At 41.5% G+C, this 23,771-nt stretch overlaps 2 protein-coding genes across 2 annotated transcripts in view; both read left to right on the top strand.

Annotated features, from left to right (window-relative positions):
- tmem131l (transmembrane 131 like) overlaps positions 1-18,721 on the top strand; it is a 32,983-nt gene extending 14,262 nt beyond the window's left edge. The window contains exons 5-34 of the mRNA XM_079219797.1: positions 209-332; positions 485-601; positions 2,032-2,136; positions 3,626-3,703; positions 5,089-5,242; positions 5,873-5,931; positions 6,018-6,123; positions 6,247-6,349; positions 6,630-6,774; positions 6,959-7,129; positions 8,009-8,051; positions 8,144-8,267; positions 8,381-8,450; positions 8,564-8,673; positions 8,818-8,887; positions 9,043-9,176; positions 9,993-10,135; positions 10,266-10,452; positions 10,774-10,959; positions 11,576-11,725; positions 11,850-12,405; positions 12,527-12,639; positions 12,832-13,004; positions 13,119-13,325; positions 13,515-13,593; positions 14,179-14,285; positions 14,408-14,540; positions 15,744-15,814; positions 15,962-16,095; positions 18,155-18,721. Of these exons, the coding sequence (XP_079075923.1) occupies positions 209-332; positions 485-601; positions 2,032-2,136; positions 3,626-3,703; positions 5,089-5,242; positions 5,873-5,931; positions 6,018-6,123; positions 6,247-6,349; positions 6,630-6,774; positions 6,959-7,129; positions 8,009-8,051; positions 8,144-8,267; positions 8,381-8,450; positions 8,564-8,673; positions 8,818-8,887; positions 9,043-9,176; positions 9,993-10,135; positions 10,266-10,452; positions 10,774-10,959; positions 11,576-11,725; positions 11,850-12,405; positions 12,527-12,639; positions 12,832-13,004; positions 13,119-13,325; positions 13,515-13,593; positions 14,179-14,285; positions 14,408-14,540; positions 15,744-15,814; positions 15,962-16,095; positions 18,155-18,463 (4,261 nt within the window). The 3' untranslated portion in view covers positions 18,464-18,721. The remainder of the gene's footprint in view (positions 1-208; positions 333-484; positions 602-2,031; positions 2,137-3,625; positions 3,704-5,088; positions 5,243-5,872; positions 5,932-6,017; positions 6,124-6,246; positions 6,350-6,629; positions 6,775-6,958; positions 7,130-8,008; positions 8,052-8,143; positions 8,268-8,380; positions 8,451-8,563; positions 8,674-8,817; positions 8,888-9,042; positions 9,177-9,992; positions 10,136-10,265; positions 10,453-10,773; positions 10,960-11,575; positions 11,726-11,849; positions 12,406-12,526; positions 12,640-12,831; positions 13,005-13,118; positions 13,326-13,514; positions 13,594-14,178; positions 14,286-14,407; positions 14,541-15,743; positions 15,815-15,961; positions 16,096-18,154) is intronic.
- A 2,130-nt stretch (positions 18,722-20,851) lies between these two features.
- Positions 20,852-23,197, top strand: LOC306738143 (toll-like receptor 2; the record flags this gene model as incomplete). Its single annotated transcript, XM_079219972.1, has 1 exon — positions 20,852-23,197. One exon carries the CDS (start codon positions 20,852-20,854, stop codon positions 23,195-23,197), a length of 2,346 nt encoding a protein of 781 aa, XP_079076098.1.
- Between the last annotated feature and the right edge of the window lie 574 nt (positions 23,198-23,771).

Below are 23,771 nucleotides of genomic sequence, written 5' to 3'. Positions count from 1 at the left end.
TTTGTAAAATGAACAATAACCACCACACCTGCAGTCTTGATGCGCAGCAGAAGGATCGCATCAACTTGACATAAGCTGTTTAGATGCTAACCTATAGATAATTGTGTATTCACAATATGGTGCCCTTCAAAGCGTGCCATGGTGCTCCGTGGGTAAAGGTTGCATTGAGAGCCCGTTATTTATGATGCTGTACTGTCTGTCTTTACAGGCCGCTGGGGCTGCCGAGAGCTGAAACCATATATATACACAACCCCAGCCAGGAAGTTCCTGTGACACTGCTGTCAATGTTTACATCTAGCAGGCAGCTTTACATACCTTTCTATCACAGAAGAGTAAGTGTATATGTTTCTGTGTGTGTATGTACATTAAGCTGCACTATACTGTATATTCACAAGTATTAATGTCAAGTATTATTTCTTAAGTGTGTGCTGTGCCCTTTGTAGAAATGTCTGGTATAACTTTGCGTGTTTCCTCTCTGCCCTAGGTGATCCCGCCCAGAGGGAAGGCATCTTTTAAACTAATTTTCCTCCCGTCTGAGGAGGGCAATGTAGAAAACACATTATTTATAAACACATCGGCCCATGGGCTACTGTCATACCAGGTCAGTTCCATTAATACATCTCCTGCGGTTTAGTCTCAGTTCTCTTTCTGTTCGCATAATGTGTTGAAATCCCACCTTGTGACCCTTCTTCTCGGCTTTCGTCTCCATACAGTTGGGTGAAAGATGCTCACATGTTGGATGTGTTACCTCAATTTGAAAGAGTTTACACAAAAAAAACATTGTCTTTCTTGTTTGTTTTCACTTTCCATCCTGCATGCACGTAATCATAAACAAAGTAATTTAAAAACTCCATTGTTTATGGTTATTGTAAACTATGTAAGTTCCCTTTTTAAAACTGCCCTTGCTCACATTGCATGATCAGGACCTGAAGAGCACATTAATAGTGTCACAGGGCGATAAAATAGTAGACATTATGCAGAAAGCCTTTGCTCTACAACTTTCATTATGACATTTTAAATGCTTTTGCTTTCACTTCACCTTTGCAGACCCATGTAGAATAATATGAATACAGTCTGGAGATCTTCTTCATTCACGCGCTTCAAGCTGCTGTATCCTCTTACTTGCACTTTAGTCCCTGAGTCTGCCTCGTTCCACCACATGGCTGCTTGTGCAACCATTGGTTGATATATTCAGCTGTTAGCCAACAGCACTGGAACCAAAGTAAATAAGAATGGGATATAGATATTTACTCAAAAGTTGCGAGTTTTGCCCATCTCACATTCAACTTGCATGACAGTGTTTCTCACATATAGCTTATAAATGGCAAGCAAACGCACCCAGACATGCAGACACTTGGACTCCATGCACGGCCTCCAACAGTGCCACTCCCTTCACGTGCCTCAAAGACATGGAAATCTTTTAGTCATTTGCCTGTTTTATTTATGCGGCTATGAGACCAACAACACTAAAATCCTGTGTGCATTTTTCTCAACACTCATATATCTGTTGAGTAATTGTAGAGTCATTATCTTTCCTTCCATTCCCTTTTCTGTACGATTTTTAAATGAAGGTGCTATAAACTACTCGTGCTAATGTCGAGAGAAAGATCAGCTAAATGAATAAGCAAGAGCATAATGTCTGCGTTATTCATCTTAAATGCAGGCCAGTTTATAGCTTGAATACAGTTAATCTGGTTCTTCGTCACTATACTTTGACGTGCTAGTGTTACAGTGTGAAAACTCTATATTCCTCCCACTCATGTAGCATGTGTTAGTCCTTTTGTAATGTGCTAACCTCACCCTTTTATTTGTTTTTTTTCTTAATTAAGAAGCAAGACTAGTTAAATGTATTTGTTTGGAAAATTCTTTCTTGTGCTACATTATTAGCAACTTACCTTCTTTTTCTTTATTCATAATCACAAAATACCCGCTACCATGTTAGTAAAGAACCTCTAAACCACACTACTACTTTGTTATGACGTGCATGGTGTTAAGAATTCTTTGAACTAACATGAACTGTTCCTTTTCCAGGTATTTGGTGTGGGAGTTCACCAGGGTTCATTAAAGTCTGTCCAAAGAAAGGAGAGTCTGCTAGTATTCCCTCACATCCAGAGCATTAAGCTGACCCAAACTCAGGTATTTATTTAAAGGTCTTTGTTTGTGCAGTCATGCATAGTAGGGACTAACAGCTCATCATTGGAAACAGCTGATTTCCCTTTTCCTGCCGCCCTGATAAACAGACGGCTGCATACTAACACACAGGGGCTTTGTGATACGCACTAACAAGCTCTTGCTGTCGTCAATCTACTGACTGTGTGCACTGAGGAAGTCATGCAAACAATCACCTTTTTTTTTGAATGCTTAAAAATGTAAATGTTTGTTTGTTCGCGTATACCCACGAACTATTCATTTAAGATGACTTGTGCTTTGTACAATAATTAATTTGCACACGTGTTTTACAGCCATGCAAAAACACAGAACACCAATGACACATTAGTGCACGGTTTTAGAAGCACTGAAAGTGTGAGAGAAGCCACCTGAAAGGAGTCCTCGCCTCCACAACAGGAAGTAGGGTTGGCAGTTGCAAAATGTCAGCTTGCAGGGAGACTTTAGCTGTCATAATCACTCAGACTGCTGCTTACGCTGAGTGCAGTCTATTTTCATCTCATCAAGCTCCCCGTGTTTCGACATACAGTGAACAAAACGTCCTCCACCTCTACAGTGTAGCCACAAGGCTTTGTTTGTTAGTAGGATTTTTTATTTTATAGTTATTATATCATAGTTGTGATGGGTGATAAAACTATGTGCCTATTAGAAGCTGAAAAAAAGAGGAAGTCCCTCCATTGGTACTCAGTTTGAAACAACAGAGGGGAAATGAAAAGCTCAACCCAGTTTGGACATACCGGTTATTACCATGCCAGTTTTCCTAGGACTAAGTACCGATAAACCATAATAACCACGGGCCATATCTAGAATAAATTGTCCGTCAGTGTTTCAGTTATTGCCATAAACAGCCAGTTCATGGTTTAACATGCCATCTGAACCCCAATGCACATAGTTTTTTTTTTTTTTTGAGTCAAGCAAACAAAATTACTGTACTTTCTACGAAAAGAAGAAAAATATCTATAAAATGGGACCTGGATCAATAGATGGTGTATAAAAGTAACTTTACATGTCATTTACTGTTAAATTGCTTTGGGTTGTTAAACATTGTAATGACCTTACTGTAACTCATGTACCTATTTTAGGTGCAGTCATGTACATTTGTGGGGTTTTTTCTTCGATATATATATATACATTAAAATTCAGCACTTCATTTAATTTTGTTATAAATGGATGTCACTTGTAGAGACTTTGATGTTGTACCTGACAGCCTGCCAGTTTATATGCAGATGTACTTAATGTGGATCCAATATAACCCAGAATCACCCTGTGATGTCCAGCATGCTCAGCATTGGAATTAGAGTTGACATCCCCAGAGTGTTCAGGTGTTAAGTGCTCTGTGTTTGCAGACCTGTGAGCCAGGACAGACGTTACTCTGTTTCTTTTAACTTGTTCATTAAGTGTTAATGCTTACATTGATCGTATAAACCCCTGATGGTCTGTCATGCTGTTTCTCCTGCAGGAAGATGCTTCCAACATCACTATACTGGGTCTACTCCTTGAGTGCAGCTTACCCAGGAGTTTGTTCAACAATCCTCAGGTACTTATTAAAAGTTCTCTGCTTGGACTTATTACATATGTCTTGTATGATTTTGACTCAATTCTTAAAATTCCAATTATCCTAATCCTATGAAAAAACCCATATTGATCATTTAAAAAAAAATATTAGCTGCTTGACACAATATGTCTCCTACTTTACTGTAAAGTCAATTCTCAAGGTTTCAAGTGTCTACATCACACTTTGTTAAGTTGCACCATGGACCACAATTGGCTAACAAACTAGTTGTGATGTCGCGGAGGCAAAGAGGAACTATTTCACCTCGATACTTCACAGTCTTGTAACAACAAGAATTGCATTAATTTCTCTGAATTATACTTGTTAATGGAAACGTTCTTCATTGTGCGAGCAGTCGGAGCACGAGAAGGACGGGTTTAGGGTCGACTTTGTGGGAAAACACAGAAGCACAAAGGAGAGCATTTAATCAAATCATTTTCCGTACACCGTTTTTAGCTTGTTCCTACTTTGTGGTGAATCTCTCGTCACGCCCTCTCCTCTGAGCAGAAGGCCAGCTAGTCTAAAACTTAAACAGACAGCCGGGCTTGTCATCGGAGCGCCTTCTGTTTCCTCCAGGAACCCTGAGGATGGTGGCATCCCTTGCCAGACTTTTAATTGCTCTCTCTGGAGACGCTATAATTAACGCAGAGCTCCCAGTGTTCATGTGGTGCAATCGTATGATGCAAAAAAGCCGGCTGCAGACGTTATTGTCATAATTATGCAAACTAAAATCATTCTGCCGTTGTGTTGCACGAGGGCCTCAGCTGTGACCTTTGGCTCGTAACCCAAGATCAACACCTGCTTTTTCAAGACATCACTGGTATAATTGAGAACTGGCCTTTTGGTCAGTGTCGATACTGCTCACAGATTAAAGGAGCCTTACAGGAAGTTAGCAATAGGCTTGGTTTCAAGGGAATTAGCATCCTTGAGCCCCGGTGGCACTTGACAGGTCGTCAAGAGCTGATTCATCCACTGAGATGAGCCCTAGTTTTCAGAGAGATTTTCACTCTCCCAGTACTGACCTATGAGCTTAAAGAGGGGGATAGTAGTAAGTTACTGCCTGCTTGTTTCCGTCTGTCAATGCACAGCAAGTATCTGTTTTTTTCAGATGTCTGTCACGGCAACAAAAAAAAGATGTATTTTTTTCCATCACTAATTGTTTTCTTTCCACCGTCTCCTAAACCACCAACAAATTATTTCTTCTCTGTGTCTTAAACATCCAATTTTGTATTGTTTATTTCTCTTCTTTATCTTTGTTAGATTCTGTTTCCATTTACTGAATATCGTAATTCTCAAATGACTCCTCTTTGTTATCATGCTTGCCCTTCTGTTCGGTGCATGACTGGTATGTCTTTCCTGTCCCGTCCCAGGGGTCCTGCCTCCAGAGCGAAGAGCCCCTCAGTCTGCAGATTAATCTGTCTGCGCATGGTGACCGGCCCACTGACCTGGACAAGCTCAAGCCTTACATCATTGAGCACATTTTGGTGCTGCTGATGGCTCCCGCTGCTGGACAGGCTGCAGTAGGTGGGTTTGCCTGACCGGTCTGACCCAAAGTCTGGATGCAAATTAGCTGTGGGAATGTTGCACAGCGTCACTTAAACAGACCACACAGCTTAATACTGACTGACACGAGTCTTAGGTATTGTCTTTTGATATATTTTGAGCTTCGCAGGCACCTTTTCTCACCGATATCACTGATGCCCAGTAGATAGGTACCAACCTCCACTCAAATGACCTCAGTAAATGTCTTATCTTTTCGACACATTTCTGTGGTGAACCACATCAGCAAACCAAATTTGTGTTTCTCAGAACTTGTCACAGTTTTTACTTGCGGTATGAGACTACTTCTGTCAGCAGCAGATGGTGACTTGTTGTATTTTCTCATCAGCATTTTTTATTTTTTTGGCTATATAACTATGGAGGTCATTTTGTATTTTCCCTTTGTATCGCTCAAGAAAATCTGTTTTGCTAAATTCTCTTAATGACATAAAGAATGTAAGGGAGACCTTTCCATAGTAGAAAATGTAGATTTGTACATGCATCACTAATATATCTGTGCAAACCTAACCATAACCATACATTTAGTATGTTGCATTCTACATATGTACACTTAATATTTGTATGACCTTATTATTATTTTATATTTTTTTACAGGGCAACCAAAAATAGGAGTTTATATGTTAAATTCTGGAGGCAAGAAGCTCTGTGTAAAGGTGAGACGTTTTTAATAGTTTTTGCTATATTATGGGCTTCATAGGTAGCAATGTATAGGCTGTGATGTAATATGTTTTCTCTCCAGGATATGCAGGTGCTATCTAAAGTGGAGGCAAGCCTGGAATTCAATCAGGTTCTTCTGAAACCAGAGGCAAAAAACTTCACTGAAGTGGCTTCACTTGCCTGCAGAGGTGACTACTCATTTCAACTCAAATCATTTCTTCTCATTTCACATCATATCTTATGAGGGTAGCTGCATTTAACTCAAATATCCTGGAATGTATTCTCAACAACAGTTCTGTTTCGTATATCAGGTTCATCGCCGGGAAATGACGGGAAATGCATGAATCATATCAGTTTAAAAATTCTGGGAAACCGGACAACCTACAGCTTCCCTGGACTACATATCACACACAGGTAATGACTAATTTAAACACGCAGGTTTTTGCTTAGAAACCTTTGGAGTTATAACCGAGCTTGATTGCCAAAGCCTGAAGGTTTGAAAACGCTGTGGCTGTAGCTAGAGACAACTGTTGGCTGGATAGCCACGCCCCCTTACCTTTGTCTGAGGTGTGACAGGTGTCCACATAGTAATGAAGATAAATATGTTGCAGAAGTAATTAAAACTTGTAAATGATCGAGTTATTAACATGTGATACTGATTAACTGGGTGTTACGGTGTTGTTTCGGTCTGCAGAAGTACCATGGGGGATTTGTTCAGCCTGTTCCAGGTGAAACAAAGAGATGCGGACCAGGTGGATCTGTGGCTGACAAACTCCCTCTTCTTACCCGTCACTGTGATGAATGTCAGCCTCTCGCAGAACCTGCAGGGAGTAATGACGGTGTGCATCATTGCCTCGAATAATGACAGGAAGCAGATCTGATTTTAAATAATGATAAAATGATGATCATTTAATGTTCTCTCACTTTATGCCTTAATCTGGCACACTTCACCCTTTTGTCATATGGATCCCAAGTTCAGAACAGGACTTGACACACATGTCTCTGCTGCCCCCTGTCTGCCAGGTGATGAACTTCAACGCTCCACTGACCGTTCCCCAGGGCTGCTGGCGGGTCCTGTCCCTGCAGCTGCTCCGCAGGGCCCTGCCCGTCAACCAGGTGTTCACCCTGAGTCTGGACACCAGCCTGGGCACGGCCCTGCACGTTCCCCTTTACTTCCACTCTTCTCCTCTCAAGGTAAAAATACCAGCCCCACTAATTACATTAGTTAGTACAGTGGAAACGGATTATGAAATCTCATTATCTCATTTATAAAACAGTGCGGAGGATCCACACTAAATGTTTGCGTACGCTCAAAGGAGGAAATGCGCATACGACAAAAAAATATTCTGATTAAAAAAAAAAAATGTTACGCCTGCCAGTGTGCAACTTCAATTAAATGTATTTTGTACAGCCCCAAATTACAAATTTGCATCAGAGCACTTTTACAATCTGTACACGTACAACATCCTCTGTTCCGGGTCCTCACTGTCAGGAAAAACTCCCCCCAAAAAAACCTTCTCATTGAATTAATTAAAACATGCAATGTAAGAACGAATGAAGTGAGGGACTCAAAAAGGAAAGAGAGAATCCAGTTTCAGTAATAAGCTTTCTTGCTGGTTACAATGTTTGCCGGAGTGAAGCATGCAGTATTTAAGCTAGTACTGTATTTAAAGCTGCATTCATCAATATTTCAACAGTGACCAATCTTGTGTGTGCATATAGTAATGGCTCACTAGTACAAGGACATATAACACTGCTGGTTTGATTGTTCATGATATGTTAATTACATTGTGAGATGCCTCATCATATCTGTAATGATGCCTCTCAGACCGTAGTATTTATGATGTGTTACCATATGTTGTTATGTATGGAAATACCCAAAAGGTTCACTGTAAGCAGACTACTTGATTACTACAAGCAAATTATTAAAACAGCATTTGAATAGGATTGATTCTGTTCCAAGCTTCTTAATCCATATATAACAGTGATCACTTGTAGTGGTTTCCCACTGCAGTGTGTTGAGTTGTGACCAGTGTGCAGGATCAGATGTGGTAACGGTGTTTCTGTCAGCAGGCTGACTGTGGACGACCTTGCCCTCTCAGATTGTCTGAAACAGGTGAGATGCCACTAGTGTGTAAAGGTCATATCTTTTTACTTTGTTTTTAGTATTCATATGTTAAGCATTCCTTTTCTCTAACATCCCATCAGGGCGTTCAGATTGGCAGCGTACCCTCCTCCCTGACTTTTCCCCCTCGTCTTGGTCCATAGACAGCAAACTGGCTGCCGAGCTCTGCTCTCGATGGCAGAGCCACAAAGACAAACTGTCGTGCAGGTCGGTTCTAAATGCAACACCCAGATTTTCTTTTTCATGCCATAATGTGTATTATGATCCATCATTACACACCATTAACACTATTAATCTTGTAAATCTTTGTGTCTTCTCAGATGGCCCAGACTCCCCGTAGAGACGTCCTTTCCTCTGGACTTTGGTGCTACACCCGTCAATGAGAGCAAGGTGGGTAACATTTTATGCTCCACACTGAAAATTGTCTGTGTGTATGTTTATATATGTGTATGTGTATATGTCCCAGAAATCAACAGCAAAAATAAAACATTTCTTTGTTTCAGGTGAAGACATTCATGCTGAAGAATCCTTCGTCTTCAGTAGTTTCTGTAGAGATTCGGATCCTCTCCCTGTACCCGGCCCCCCTAGAGGCTCTGGACCTCCTAACCAAATGGTATGCTGTTCAAAGTATATGTTTTCATATTGCACCGAATTATTCAACTCAAGTAGTTTTGTGCCTCGGTTGTTTGGAGTATTGTTCCATTGTTCCTCCAGCACATCCCTTGATATGAACTGGCTTCTCTGTTTTGATTGACAGGTTTAATATCAGCCCCCTTTCTTTCAACATCAGCACCACTGAGTTTTCTCTCTTGGCTTCTCCCCCCAAGGTCAGTCATGAGAGTGCTTCTGGGAAATAAAGCTGTGCACTGTTTTAATCTTTTTGGATTTACTCGAAAAAGTTAGAGGCACTTTTTGTATTTTCGGGGTTCCCAACATGTAAACCGTATCTTACTTTGTTACTTTCCCCTCTTTTTGTGTGCAGGCGGGGGAAAATGTGAAGGCCATAACAGGAGAGGGTGTCCTCCGTCTGCTGCTGCAGCCCTGGGAGGCCAGAGAAGTCGCTGTAGTCTTTACTCCCTCTGAACACAAACCCACCACCACCGTCCTCATCATCAGGTACTGATTCATATCAGTAGTATGAGTTTGTTCTTGTTCATGTGTGTATTTAGGTTATATACTAGCGGGGGATTAATATTATATAAAAGAATTACAACTTTGGAAGGGATGTTCGCAACAGTTTTCTTAGACCTTTTTGTTACTAATAACATGAAAGCTTGGTTAGGTAACATGAAATAAACCCGCATAAGCAGACTATATTTGAAACATTTTCCAGCCAAAAAAAACAGCCCGTGGTTTGCCAACTCTTTTCCAATTAAAGTAGCGAGCAGCACTCGCTCAAAGTCCCTAAATCTTGCCAAGTGGTCAACACTGACAGGCGGTCTCTTCAGGCGTCCCTCTGAATGAACCTTTCATTGCCCACCGAGCTGTGACGACGGCCCAGTAAGCCATGATAATGAGCCAGCACGCACAGTACCAGGACACTGAAACCAAAGCAGCTAATTGGGATTTATTTAAGGAATGACCATCATTCATTTTCATTATTTACACATGCGCTTCTCTCCCTGTGATAAACATGTCAAAATGCCGTCCTTGAAAAAGGCCTGCCGCCCACCAATGTCCATGCATCTGCTTTCCTGCTAAAGTACATTGCAAAGTGCATTAAATAAATAAATTATGCTAAATATATGAAATATTTACTTTATTATTGGTAATGGAGGATAAAAAAAATACAAAAATTGTTGAATATACAATTGTTGGAAAATCTTTTTTGGCTGCAACACTGTTCATTTTGTAACTGACATGTGTTTTTAACAAGCATGTTGAGCTCAATGTGACTCGTGGTCTGTGTTTGTCTTTTCAACTCGTCTCAAGGAACAACCTCACGGTGTTTGACATGATGGCGGTGCAGGGCCACGGGGCCAAAGAGCTGCTCAGGATTGGAGGCAAGCTGCCCGGCCCAGGATCCTCTCTGCGCTTCAACGTTCCTCAGTCAACTCTAATGGAATGTCGCGATGGTGAGATTAATGTTTAAGCTTAATACATGACTTGTTAAGTAATAAACTGTATTAGTGCATATTCACTTAACAGAAAGATAAGAGCAGTCAAACCAACAAAAGTGAAACATTCCTCTCTTGTCTCTCCCAGGCCTGCGCACCAACAAGCCGCTTTTCGCCATCAGAAAGAGTTTCCGGGTGGAGAACGCAGGAGAGCTTCCTCTGACAGTCATGTCAATGAATATTAATGGCTACAAGTGTCAGGGATTTGGCTTTGAGGTCCTGCAGTGTCGCCCCTTCAGCCTGGACCACAACACCTCCTCTGAGGTCACCATCGCGTAAGTGGAATTTTAGCCTGCTTCATGGTTTACTTTTGGCTTTAATAGTTACTGTTGTCGCTTAATGTTTGAATAATGTCAGTTAACTTCTTCATTGCTATATTTAAAATGGAAAAGGCTTTTTATTTGTGGCTCTGTGGTATTATTATAAAAACTGGAGTTCAACCCCACATCTCTTATGTCCTTTTCTGCTTCTCTCTTCCACTTTTTATTTGTTTGCGCAACATGTCCTATTTTTACCTTCCTTCTCCTTTATATCTTCCTGTTATGTCTCTTTTTTATGTCTATTTCTCACTCTTTCTTACCTGTCTGTGTCCTCAGCTTCACCCCAGACTTCACCTCATCCTGGGTGATCCGGGACCTCACCCTGGTGACATCACGCGGCACCTCTTTCCCTTTCACCCTCAACGTGACGCTGCCCCACCACATGTTGCCGCTCTGCGCTCAGGTGGTCCCCGGCCCCAGCTGGGAGGAAACCTTCTGGATGGTCACCCTCGTCTTCACATGGTTAGTACCGGTCGCGGCCGGAGGTATTATGTCTTCAGGTTGTCTGTCAGGAATGCCTGGAGGGCACAAATGTCCACTTAGACTCGAGGATGAACTGATTAGGATGTGATGGTCACAAAACACATTTTTGGTCATAACTCAAGAATACATTTTGTAATGAAAATATCCGGTACATGTCTATTAGATTAAAATGATTGATGTGATTGAGTAATGACATGGACAGACATGGACGTAAACTACAACTTGACTGGTTGGTTGGTGGAGTCATGCAACCGCAAGGTGGTGATTCCAGTTTCCACAAACGTTGAGAATTATAGATTCTATGAGTATCCAACAATTATGCAATATTGAGATACCACATATCTAAGTTAAGTTACACCTGTAGCTGTCCAGTTACTCTGTTTTGAGGATTATAACAAGCTAACGTGCAAAAAAATCAATCAAAAGTATTGTTTTAAGGAGGGGTCGGATTAAGGTCCCAGTTATGTCGGACATTTTTATTAGATTATTCTAATATTAGTTTAACTATTCACAGTAATAAGTCATTATTTTCTAGTTTTTGGGGTTATGTATCGGAGGTGTAACTTCTACTCTGTTGTATCTGTTTGTGTTTCAGCTTCTCCCTGTTTGGTGTGTGTCTGATGGCCTTCCATCAGGCCCAGTACATCCTGAGTGAGTTTTCCACTCCCACCATCAGGAGCAACCACAACTCTGTCCTGACGCGGGATAACAGTCCAGTCAATAATATGGTACCCAATGGAGTGAAGTAAGTCCAATCTTTTTCCGTAGTGGTAGACACAGTGTGAGGCTTTGACTATTTGCATAAATACCATTATTGCAAGTGGATTAAACGATTTTAAATTAGTCATTTTTGTGTTTTGTTTGTGCAGTAAAGCAAAGGGCAGTTGTAAGACCTATGTGGACATCTGTCACAACTCAGACAAAGGTAAAGGGCGTGGCTCTCCGGCTTTGGCCACCATCCCCGCCCCGCGTCCTCAATCATCCTCAAAGAAAGGCCTCTTAACCACCCCGTCCCAACCACAGAAGAAACACAAGGTTTCACTCTATTACACCAAATACAAGACAAGCCTGTCCACAGCGTTGCCTGGTGCTTTGACGATGGATGAAGATCATGAAGACCTCACACCGGATCCCCCTCTGACTCCAGACGCCGATGTCTGCAACAACAACGAACCAGCTTTCATCAGTGTGCTGGATAAAGAGACACCCGCAGACTTTAAGGAAGACCCCATAAGCACTAAAGAAGATAGAGTGCCAGCAGCAGTTATGTTTCCCATGGAAATACCTGCTGGTTTCCCAGATAACGTCACAGTGGGTCCAGGACCCAGACCCGGCCTGTTGGTGTGCAGACCTGTAGAGAAGAGCTGCACTGAGGGCTCTGCAGAGAAGATCAGCTCCGAGAAAAGGGACAGAGCTGAAATGGAGGTAAGGAAGGCGCTGAAATGTACTGCGCCTGTATTCATTTAGCTTTGATGTCTTTTGCAAAGGTTACAATCCTAATGACTTCTCATTAAGAAAACAACCATATTTGTTCTTCTGTCTCCAGCTGAGAGAAGATAACAAAGGCCAGAAAAAGAAAGCACAGATGGCAGAGACTGTCGCTGCATCAGGAAATAATAAGGGAAAGAGGAGTCGCAGGAAGACAGAAAATGTCTCCAGGTAAACCTCACTTTACCTATGTTTTCATCCATGAATTAATTTATATTTATTCTGATACTTCAGAGTAAAATACCTTAAAATTATGTTCTTTGTTCTGTATTGTTTAAAACTAACTACGACCAACACCGTTATAAAGCACTAAACGGTAAGATACGATGCGTTATAATGGTTTCTGTCTGATTACTGCCCTAGTGCTCCTGAGCACAATGTGGTAGTGATGCCTGAAAGGGAGAAAGAACCTGATTGGAAAACAGGGGACCGTAACCTCAATGGACCGCGCAACAGGAACCGCTGCTGCAACATTGGCTCCAAGTTAGAAGCACCAAAGCCTGGACTGAGTGTTGAAAGCCCCCACAAACAGAACGGTGGGCATACTCCTGACCTGTCACACACTCCTGACCTGTCACACACTTCTCTGCATCTCCACTCACATCCAAGCACTTGATTGTAATTTCCCCGGCCGCGTTGATTTCCTGCAGGTGTGTGTCCGGTTCGTACTCGACGGAAGTGTCCCACAGAGCGGCGCGGCGGTGGAGTGTGTGAGTCGGGCTCGGACTCCGGCAGCTCGTCGGGCAGTGTGCGGGCCAGCAGAGGGAGCTGGGGCAGCTGGAGCAGCGCCAGCAGCATGGAGGGAGACAAGGACCCCAACGCACGAACACACGCCTGCACTACCTCATCCAGAAAAAGTAAAGTACCCTTGTGCACTAACTTATCAAGAAGAAACAGAACTATTTATATCCTATTAAGTTAAATAAAGCGCTAACGACAAAGTGCATTATTATTATGGTTAACAGACGGTAGCTGTATATTTTTTATCACAATTGAAAAGGGTCAATTACATTATTTTTACAGATTTTTGTCTTGTTGTTGTACAGGGGACTCCATGCAGTACGGCGTCTACCCAGCAGAGAGAGACTGCTACCAGACCGTGAATACAAACTACAAGGCTCTCAGGTACCTCAGCAACACACACACACACACACACACACACACACACACACACACACACACACACACACACACACACACACACACACACACACACACACACACACACACTCCACTGAACATAAGAACTGGCTTGAATAATATGCTTGTTTTTTTATTTTATTAATACTCTCTGCTGTTTGAATAAAGTATCTATCTATCTTGTGAGCAAAAGATTAATATTAGCTTATATTATTAGAGTGTGAATGTGGACAAAATGTTGTTTAAAAAAAGTTTTGTACCTGAATTGTGCGCTGAGCACATTTATTAGATAAAAATATCCACTAAAAACTATACAAAAAATACGGTCATGTTGTACACCTATTTATTTATTTTCTAGTAGTGTTTTCTGTTTCCATTAAATGGTGTCAGTGTTAGATTTGACTAAAAATGTTGAATAAAAGACTAAAATCTGATGTTTCTATTTATTTACTTTGCTCCATAGTCAGGCTCCTGCTAAAAAAATGTCAGATTCTAATGAGAATTGTTTGAAAAGAGCTTGTGGGAAACATACAATGCTTAACTTGTAACTTTTCCCTTTTCCCTGTGTAGCATGAACAGTTTGTACCGTAAAGACATGAGCCAAAGCCCAGATCCCACAGCGTCCAGCTTCGCCCCAAGTTTTGCTGCTGTTGCTGCAGGAGTAGAGAGGAACATGGGTAAAGACTTTCATAGTGACTACATACTTTATGCTAAAATTAACACCTGTTGATGTCTTCTTCAAGTATGATTTGCGCATTACGTCTGATTGCTAACGAGAAGTTGTGGTTTGCTTCCTCAGACCTGACGGGTCAGTATTTGCCTGAAGAGACGTGGTCCGCTCCCTCCATCCCCCTCACCAACGAGTTCAGATACAACACCACCGAGGCGCTGCCCTACATCCCTCAGCCAGCAACCACCGCATCATACAACGGGTTAGTGTTTGAATGCAGATTCTAAAAATATTAATTTTTTTTCGTATTGGCAAAGAATCAAATAATATTTGTCAAGTGAAAAGGGTCATTTTTAATGAGACGTTCATGTTCATAACAGAACAGAAGAAAGTTGCACATTTAATAATCTGAAAGGTCAGACATTTTGTTTGAAGTGGGAGACGGAAACAGAGCTAATAAGAGAGCGAAAACGGGACAGAAACACGACTCTTGTCTGCGTGTATGAATACTAATGCTGTTCGTGTCTGCTGGATATAAAGAAAGGAAATAGTTTTCTTATGTTAGCCACAACAACTTTTTGTGGGGTTCAGTTGCAGGTTTAAAGAAACCTAAATCATTCTGTATATCTGACCTATAGTGTGTCCGTCTTCAGTTCCTACTTCCAGCGATTTATTCTGTATATAACGTCTTACTAAACAGATAACTGCATTTGAATGCAGAATTTATCAGCAATGGGACGGGACGTTTCTATCGGAAGAATTCTGGTTTTCGTTCGTATTCTGTGTTTTTCCATTTTTGCTTTATTGGATGGTGATTATCTTGGAGGGATCACATGCAGTAAGGACATCCTCAGCCTTGACACATCATGTACACGCTCCACCAGTTAAACTAGTGGGGCGCAGACAATTTAGCTTTTTTTTGGTTTATCTGCAATAATCCAGAACCCCAGAAATATTGTCCGTTTCCACCAAGAGGCTAAATTGTCATCAGGCCGACATCTGATGGATTCAGAGATTACTGTTACTATTTATACTTATACCCGGCTTACTGCAACTGCTGCATGTGCTCATACTGTATATATCTTAGTGTATTCCTATCTGCCACGTACTCTACTGCATTTTGCACTTCTGGTTCGATGATAGACTGTAACTAAGCTTGTCTTCTTCTGACACCGTTGCTTTTTTTTTTGTCGCAAAATGTATATATTCGAAACTTAAATTAATTTCTTATGTTCATTTCCTCAATACAAATGGCGGCTGTGGTAAATGTGAGCATTCATCTGAAAACTCTTGTATGCCACTTCACCCCTCTGTCTAAAAAACTTTTATAACTGCTTAAAATATCTGTATGAGTAAGACACTGTGTATCTAGTGTTGCAGTAATGTATCTTTTGTGTTTCAGTACTTCAGTTTTATCTGGCTCTGTCAAAAGCGTTGCATCAATAGTTTCCTTGTTTCCCCGCAGGTTTACTTGGACTAGTGCCAACAGCCATTGCAACAGTCCCTACGCCTACCGTGAGGAAAGCAACTACATAGGTACAAACTCATGCCATGGTGTTTTCTTATACTTTATTCCAGTTATACACTCCTACCTCACTCTGTACTGTATTTAAATGTGATGATACAGAATTAAAACGTATTTACTTCCTGACAAGCATGTGTTTATTCAAAATCGTCCCGCAGGAAATGGAACGTTTCCGAGTGGTTTTCCCGGTCAGGAGGCCCAGAATGCGCACAGCAACCAGACCAGCTGGACTGAGGAGCAGCCTCAGGAATCAACCTCAACCTGGGACACGGCCGCCTGTGTGGGCAGCAAGGTGAGGCGTCCAGATACTGAACCCATATGGGTTCATCAGGACCAAGTGATCAGGCTGCTCTCCTGCTGCAGCTGATTATTAATTATCATAGTCACGGGGGGCTGGGTTGTATTTTCAGTATTCATTCATTCATATTCATATTATATTCAAAATGATTTGTTTCGTATATAAAATTTCAGAAAATTGTGGAAAATTCCTGTTATAAGAACCTCAGTGATATCTTCAAATAACTTGTGTTCAAAATCAAAAGATATTCAGTTTAAAATAACGTGTTTGTAGTATAGAGACGGAGCACTACACGTAATAACAACAATACAAATACAAGCTTTTCTCTTGTTCACATTTTCAGTTTAGCATCATCAAATCCACACATTTGAGAATTTGAAACCAGTAAATGTTTGGCATTTTTGTTTTAAATATGGCGAAAATTATTACAGATTTTTCAAATAATTGCAGATCTACTTTGTCTCGCTCAATTAGTTATGTATTTTAATAGATTTTTTTTTTTAAATATTAGTTGAAATTCTCATACATCCTGACAGCAAGCAATAAATCAAATTCTTCTCTGTAGCTCGAGTATTTTAGGTAAACTTACTTTTGCCGCTCTTACTGAACAACAGTGCCTCCGCCAGCAAGGCCATCAATATCCATATTTGTCATGATAAATAAACCATGAAACAAGAAGTTAATTTCATGCTGCGATGCACAATGGCACTTCAATAAAGATGAACAGGATGCGATTAAAGTGGTGTAATGGAAATAAAATACATGCAGTGGGTTTACATTAAATGAGGGTGAAAGTCATGATGTGACTGAAGTACCAAAACTAAATCTTTAGTTTCCCTGGTTTTACTTTACAGCGTCTACTATAAACGTTAAACGCCGAGTCAGGGGAAATTGAGGAGTTACAGTTGCTCTCACAACTGATTGCTCTGTTTATGTAACCGCAGTCCCACATGCTTTGGCACCGCAGCACTTTTGTTTTTCCAATGCAAGAGTTTCAGATAAAATAAGTTGTGAAACCGCACACACGACCGACACGCGAGTGTGCAACATCATCTGTTGTTGTGTCATTTTGAACCACATCACAAAGACAAAAGTGCCCTCTGTTGTGACCTACAAGGAAGTTATCGCCTCTTGTACGCTCAGCATTTTGCGGAGCAGGAATGCGGAACAGAATTTTACGGTTTAATATACTCTGTCTTACTGAAAGTGGGTTCCTATGAACTTCTCTTTCCTTTGCTGCTTCTCCTTTTTGTACAACTGTAGATCAAAGATACACGATCAGTGTCAGTGTGCAAAAAAAAATTGCAGCACATTAGCAGAAAATGTACCTTTTTTTTAATTATTTTTATTTTATTCTAATAGATTTTTGTTGCATTTTAATTTCTAGTTTCTGTCGTAATTTTTGTCTTTGCTTTAGTATTTAATGACGACTGTAAAATATACTGCCTCGGGACAAATCTGCTCAACCAAAATTAAGAGATGCCAAAACTATTTGTTATGTTTGTGTTTAAAAAAAAAAACAGATTAATTGTTCATTCCTTGAATTTTTTACTCTCAACATTCCAGTATCTGTCTGGCTGAACACCATGATGTTACTATTATAGAGTACCTCTTTCCAGAGCGTCATCAGATAACTGCTCAAGAGAATACATTGTTAAATTACAAATGTTACAAGCAGCAACTTACCGTGTTTTTAAAACAAATACATATTTCTGTGCTCTTGCGTGTTAGAAAGTGTAGAAACAGACAGGAAAGGTAGAAATAAAGTTACTACGACTCGAGAAGAGATTATTTAGTATAATAATTTTTTTGCTGACGATTGATTAGAAACTACAGCGGGAAGGTCATTTTATTTTAGCTGAAAAGGAGCGATGCGAATGAAAAGCAGGGAAGCGACAGCCAGGTCATCGCTGCGGACCCCAGTGAGAGGGAAGGTCAGAAAAGGTCACGGATGTCCGATACTGGGATACAACTTTGGACAGCAGAAAAATCAGTTTCAAACATCAGGGGGTAAACAAAGTTTCTCTCTCTCTCTCTCTCTCTCCCTCCACAGCCATACTTCTCGGGTACCCGCAGCCTCTCCCCCATGTCCGGTCTGTTTGGGTCCATCTGGACTCCTCAGAGCGAGCCCTACCAGAGCCACTTCCAGCCCGAGCGGTCGGCCCCGATGTCCCCCGTGTCCCCCGTCACCCCGCCTCACTCTCCCTTCACCCGGGAGCCAGAGGGACACTGCGCACCGATCCAGTACTCGAGCTTCAACCCCTTCGGCCCCCACATGAACCTGGACATATGGAACTCTTCCTCCAACCGCAGCTCCAACTCGCAGCTCTCCAACGACTCTGGCTACTGCGGAGATGTTTAAAAAAAAAAAACGTGCAAAAATAACAAAGCGGCAGACCATAACGATAATTGCAAACGTATAAAAAAGAAAACATTGATATGTAAAAGAAAGGAAATAAAAATGAATGTTCTTTTATCATTAATGGGGAAAATGTGAATATTCCTTCTCTTTTATGTTCCCATTTTCAAATGTTAAATGTTGTGAAAGGTTAAGCATTTGTTGTATATTTTTCTAGATGTTTTGCAGTTTTGATCATAGAAAATAAAAAAAAAAAGGTTTTGTACTTCAACAGGTTTTCTTTAATTACGTTAATTTAGTATTTAACTTTATATATCTTCCCAAGTCTCTATTTTTCTTTCTTAGCTGCTCTCTAAGACTATTTTCAATCACTTGTCAGAGCCCACAAGTCCATTAATGCTTCATCATAATGGACATTTTTTGTGTTTCATCCTCTACTTTTATTTTCCACAGAAAGCCGGCTTAAAGCTTGTTCCCTTGTCCTTCCAGTGGAGGAGACGTGACGTAGTCTGCCCTAAATGCTAGAAACATTTCTGCTCGATGGAGCCATAACTCAATAATTCATGCTCAGAACCGTCTCTCTTTCTCTCTGCCTGGTGAAAGGCAGCGTCGTTTAAACTACATTCAGGACATGAAAAATAATCTTGATGTGTGAAATGGTTGATTTTGGAGTTCCCCTTCAATGGGTAACATTTTAATAATTTATCCTCGGGGGAATCTCAACAGCAAATGTCAAAGCAGACTGATCATTTTTTTTGCAAACGAGTGTTGGTCAAGGAAAGATGTGAAGATACTTTCTCTTTGTTTGTGAAACTGCTCACTTTATAAACATTGTCATAGGGTGCTGCAGCTTTTCTTCAGATGGACACGTTCACACCTACAGACGGCTAAGAGTCCAACTTCGTGCATTCAATTCAATTCAGTTTATTTTATCTAGCCCAACATCACAAATACAAGTTTGCCTCGGAGGGCTTTACAATCTGTACACATGACATCCCTGTCCCGGGACCTCACATCGGATCAGGAAAAACTCCCCCAATAAAGATAGTAAAAACCCTTTCACAGGGGAAAAAAAGGGGAAGAAACCTGAGGGAGAGCAACAGAGGAGGATCCCTCTCCCCGGATGGACAGAAGCAATAGATGTCATGTTGCCAGAATGAATAACGTAACGGAGTTACAGCACATTCAATGAATATGACAGAAATTATTCATATAATGAGTAGTATGCATGGTCCATGATCCAGATAGCCATGATCCATTAAGCAGAAAGAGGTAGAGAGGAGGGGCATCCCAGGGGCAGTGGGAGGAGAAAACAGGGCCATGGCAGCTGGCAGGACCGGCTCCAGGTTCCAGGCAGCCACGAATCCATGGAAAAAGAAAGTAGAGTTGGTAATATGCATTGAAGAGACAATCTCGAGCGGTTCTATTTCTCTCGGCTTCAGAAGCGTTTACAAGGTTTTCATCATTTTCGCCAAGCGCTTTGACATATATTTAGATCATGTAAAAGATTTCCCATCATGACTGCAGCTGTGTTTCCCAAAGTGGCAGAATGTATTTTCAGTTGTGGGGAAGTGCTTCGCAAACTAGAGAAGTGATGCAGGAAACATGTAAATCAGTGAATACATATTTCTGTCATGCCATGACGAAGAGGGAGAAGTAATTTCAGCTGCGAGACGCCAAGACTCCGAAACTCCTGCAGGTATTTTTCACTTTATTTTCATTCCAATATCATGTTTTATGGCATGTGCTGCTGCAGTAATCATAGATTTGAGTGTTATAGATGATAAACTGTCACATTTATAAAGGATATTACACACTGATTTATTTGTGCTGAAATGATGCATTCAAAAACTCTAATATATAAAAACCTGAGCAAAAGTCACTTATTGATGCATCACAATTAAATTCAGTGGAAATAATTATCCATTTATTCATTTATTTTAAACCAAGGACACAGAGAATTACCAACTCTGATTGTCTGGCAGTTGTGAATTATTTTCTAGTTCTAGTTTTAGAAGTATGTGTCATTATTAAATTCTAGGTAAAGACCGCAACAGTGGGCTTAACTAAAGAACTTTTAACTTTTATTATTTGAGCAACAAGTAGAATAAAACAGACGAATAGTTTTTCAATGGAAACCATATAATATATAAACCCATACAATATGAGAACTTCCCAAAAATATGGCTTTTCTCTCTTTATTTACTAAAAAGGCCTTTTGGAAGGAAGTCATTCACTAGATGTGTTTTCATTGATATGTATATTGGATGATGGAGGGGCAGTTGGATAAACACAAACATGCAGTTGTAGTCTGAATTCTTTGTGTTGCACAACAGTATGCAAGAAAAGGCCTGATGGTTGGTTTTCTTTTGTGTTTTACAAGGTCTCAAGATGAGAATCCTGACCTTTCTCACGTGTGTGCTGCTGCTAATGCATCACAGCTCCTCGCTCTCCAGAGCACGGTGTCACAGCTGTGAGCAAACATCCTGTAACTGCTCCAGACAGAGCCTGAGTACGGTCCCAGAGGCCCCTTCAGAGCTCATCACCCAACTCGATCTCTCGTTCAACAGACTGCTGACGATAATGAAAAATGACTTTGTCGCATTTGCCCGTTTGCGGTCTTTGATGGTGAATAACAACGGAATCCAAAAGATCCACGACGAAGCATTTTCCCCGCTGACTGATTTGGAGAAGTTGGACTTGTCCTTCAACAGACTGGAAACGTTGTCAGCTGGGTGGTTTGCAAACCTTTTCTCTCTTCAGCACTTGAATCTTTTGGGGAACGAATACAAAATGTTGGGTCGAGGCAACCTTTTCCAGCCGCTGAAGAGATTGAAGACCCTACATTTTGGAGGTCCTGACCTTCATTCTGTCCGAGAAAGTGACTTCTCTGGCCTCCGTGTTCTTGAAGAGGTTGTTTTTGATGGAAAGAATCTGCAGGTCTATGCAGAAGGAAGTTTGAGACAAATCGGGCCACTTAAATATGTCACCCTTGGTCTGAACGGTCCGTTTTGGAGGAATCAAAGGCTCGTAGAAGCCATACTGTCCGATGTGGTGCACCCAGACACAACCTTGACATTCATTGACTCGCGGTTCTCAACAGGGGATCAAATCCTCCCATTCAAAGTGGCCAACGGCGGCGGAACAACAAGTGTTATTTTCAAGAATGTTTCTATGACCATTCTGGCATCCATGGTATTTCTGAATACTATGTCGGACTCTAATTTGACTACTATAGCATTTGTAGATACTGAAATCCTCCTAAGTCCTTTCGATGACATCAAATATCCCCAACACATGAACCGTTTGGAGGCTCTTGTCTTCCAAAACATTGACGTCCCTCAGTTTTACAACTTCCCAGCCCTCCTTTTCCTGCAACCTCTGGTGGCCATGGTGCGAAAATTTTCTCTGCTAAACAGCAAGTTTTTCCTCTTGCCTTGTGAGTACACTTTTTTCCCACAACTGGACTATATTGACGTCAGCGACAACTTGCTCAGTGACGTGCTCTTCAGCGAGATGATGTGCGATGGCGATGGCCGTCTTTGGAGTCTTCAAACCATCAACGTCAGCAGGAATCACCTGCAGTCGATCGACAGCCGGCTCTTCAGCAAACTAAACAAGCTGAAAACCATCGACGCGAGTGGAAATGCGTTCCATAGGATGCCTGAGACGTGTTACTGGCCGCCAAGTCTCCAGTTATTAAACCTTTCATCAACACATTTAACAGCAGTAACCACCTGTTTGCCGATGAGTTTACGAATCCTCGATCTGTCAGACAATGACTTGACCGTGTTCAACATCCAACTACCTTTTCTCACGCACTTACACCTCTCTGGCAACAAGATCGGCCGGCTGCCAGACGGGCTTTTATACCCTCGTCTCGCGTTCCTCTCCATCCAAAACAACAACTTGCAGACGATCAGTAGCGAAGATGTGAATCATTATAAGGACCTGAAGAGTCTGGAGGCTGGTGCTGACAAGTACCTCTGCTCATGTGACTTTGTAGCGTTCATGGCGAGTCATCGAGTCATACTTGGAGATGATCCCAGGTCGTACGTCTGCGACTCCCCTGACGCCGTGAGAGGAAAGCGGGCGGCAGACGCCAGGTTGTCGGTGTTTGAATGCCACACAGCTTTAGCGTTTTCTTTACTCTGCTCCGGCCTGCTGGTGGTGTTTCTGCTCGTCGCCGGTTTGTGTCACAAATTTAGCGTAGTGTGGTATCTGAAGATGACCTGGTTCTGGCTGAAGGCCAAGAGGAAGCCAAAGTTGAAAAAGGGAGAGCTGGAGTACGATGCCTTTGTGTCCTACAGTGAGATGGACTCTGATTGGGTGGATGCACAGCTGGTCCCGGCGCTGGAGCAGTCCGAGCCTCCTCTCCGGCTCTGCCTCCACAAGAGAGACTTTGTTCCCGGAGGCTGGATCTTGGACAACATCATGGACGCCATAGAGAAGAGTCACCGAACTCTGTTTGTCCTTTCTCAGCATTTCGTCAACAGTGAATGGTGCAAGTACGAGCTGGATTACACCCATTTCAGAGTGTTTGACCAGAACGACGACGGAGTCGTGCTGATTCTGTTGGAGCCCATTGACAAAGAGACCGTCCCCAAAAAGTTCTGCAGGCTACGGAGAGTCCTGAACTCCAGGACGTACCTGGAGTGGCCCAATGATGACGACCACATCCCCAGGTTCTGGCAAAGCTTGAAAACGGCTATCGGAAGTCCTGATAATGGGAACTGAAGAAAACGTTTAAGTTCCCATGTCACTTTCAGTTGGATGAATGTGAAAATGTCTTTGGTCATAAATTGGGCCTGCTCAGTATCTGCTGTACCCATTCATTGTTTAAACTCATTCCCCCAATGCGTACTGCCTCCTAAAAAAGACATTTCTGGACTACATGGACGTCAACTAATTTGTTGTCAATTTTGTGATGAACTCTTTTAGCGATTCCCTCTGGCCATTGAAGCGCTACATGTACCCCGTGAAATCTGGTTTCAGAGGGATAAGCTATATCCTGTCTGTCCCTCAAGCCCTTGAAGAAAGTACATGTAGTGTGAAATTATTTACGTTTACGTATGTATGTTTTGATGACGGTTACAATGTGTAAAAGCCGTTAACCAAAAAGGGTTGACATGAAAAGTTAATTAATTAATTAATTAAATGAATCAAATTATAATGTCACAAACTTAATTTTTTCTATATGAATACATTACTATATATATATATATATATATTTATATATATATATAGTATATATATAATGTATAATGTATAATACAATGTCAAAATGTTGCTTAACAATTGTAGCTGGAAT

The sequence above is a fragment of the Taurulus bubalis genome (genome assembly GCF_910589615.1).
Source record: "Taurulus bubalis genome assembly, chromosome: 6".
In the NCBI taxonomy this organism is placed as follows: domain Eukaryota; kingdom Metazoa; phylum Chordata; class Actinopteri; order Perciformes; family Cottidae; genus Taurulus; species Taurulus bubalis.
This window is presented reverse-complemented; position numbering and strand designations above follow the sequence as displayed.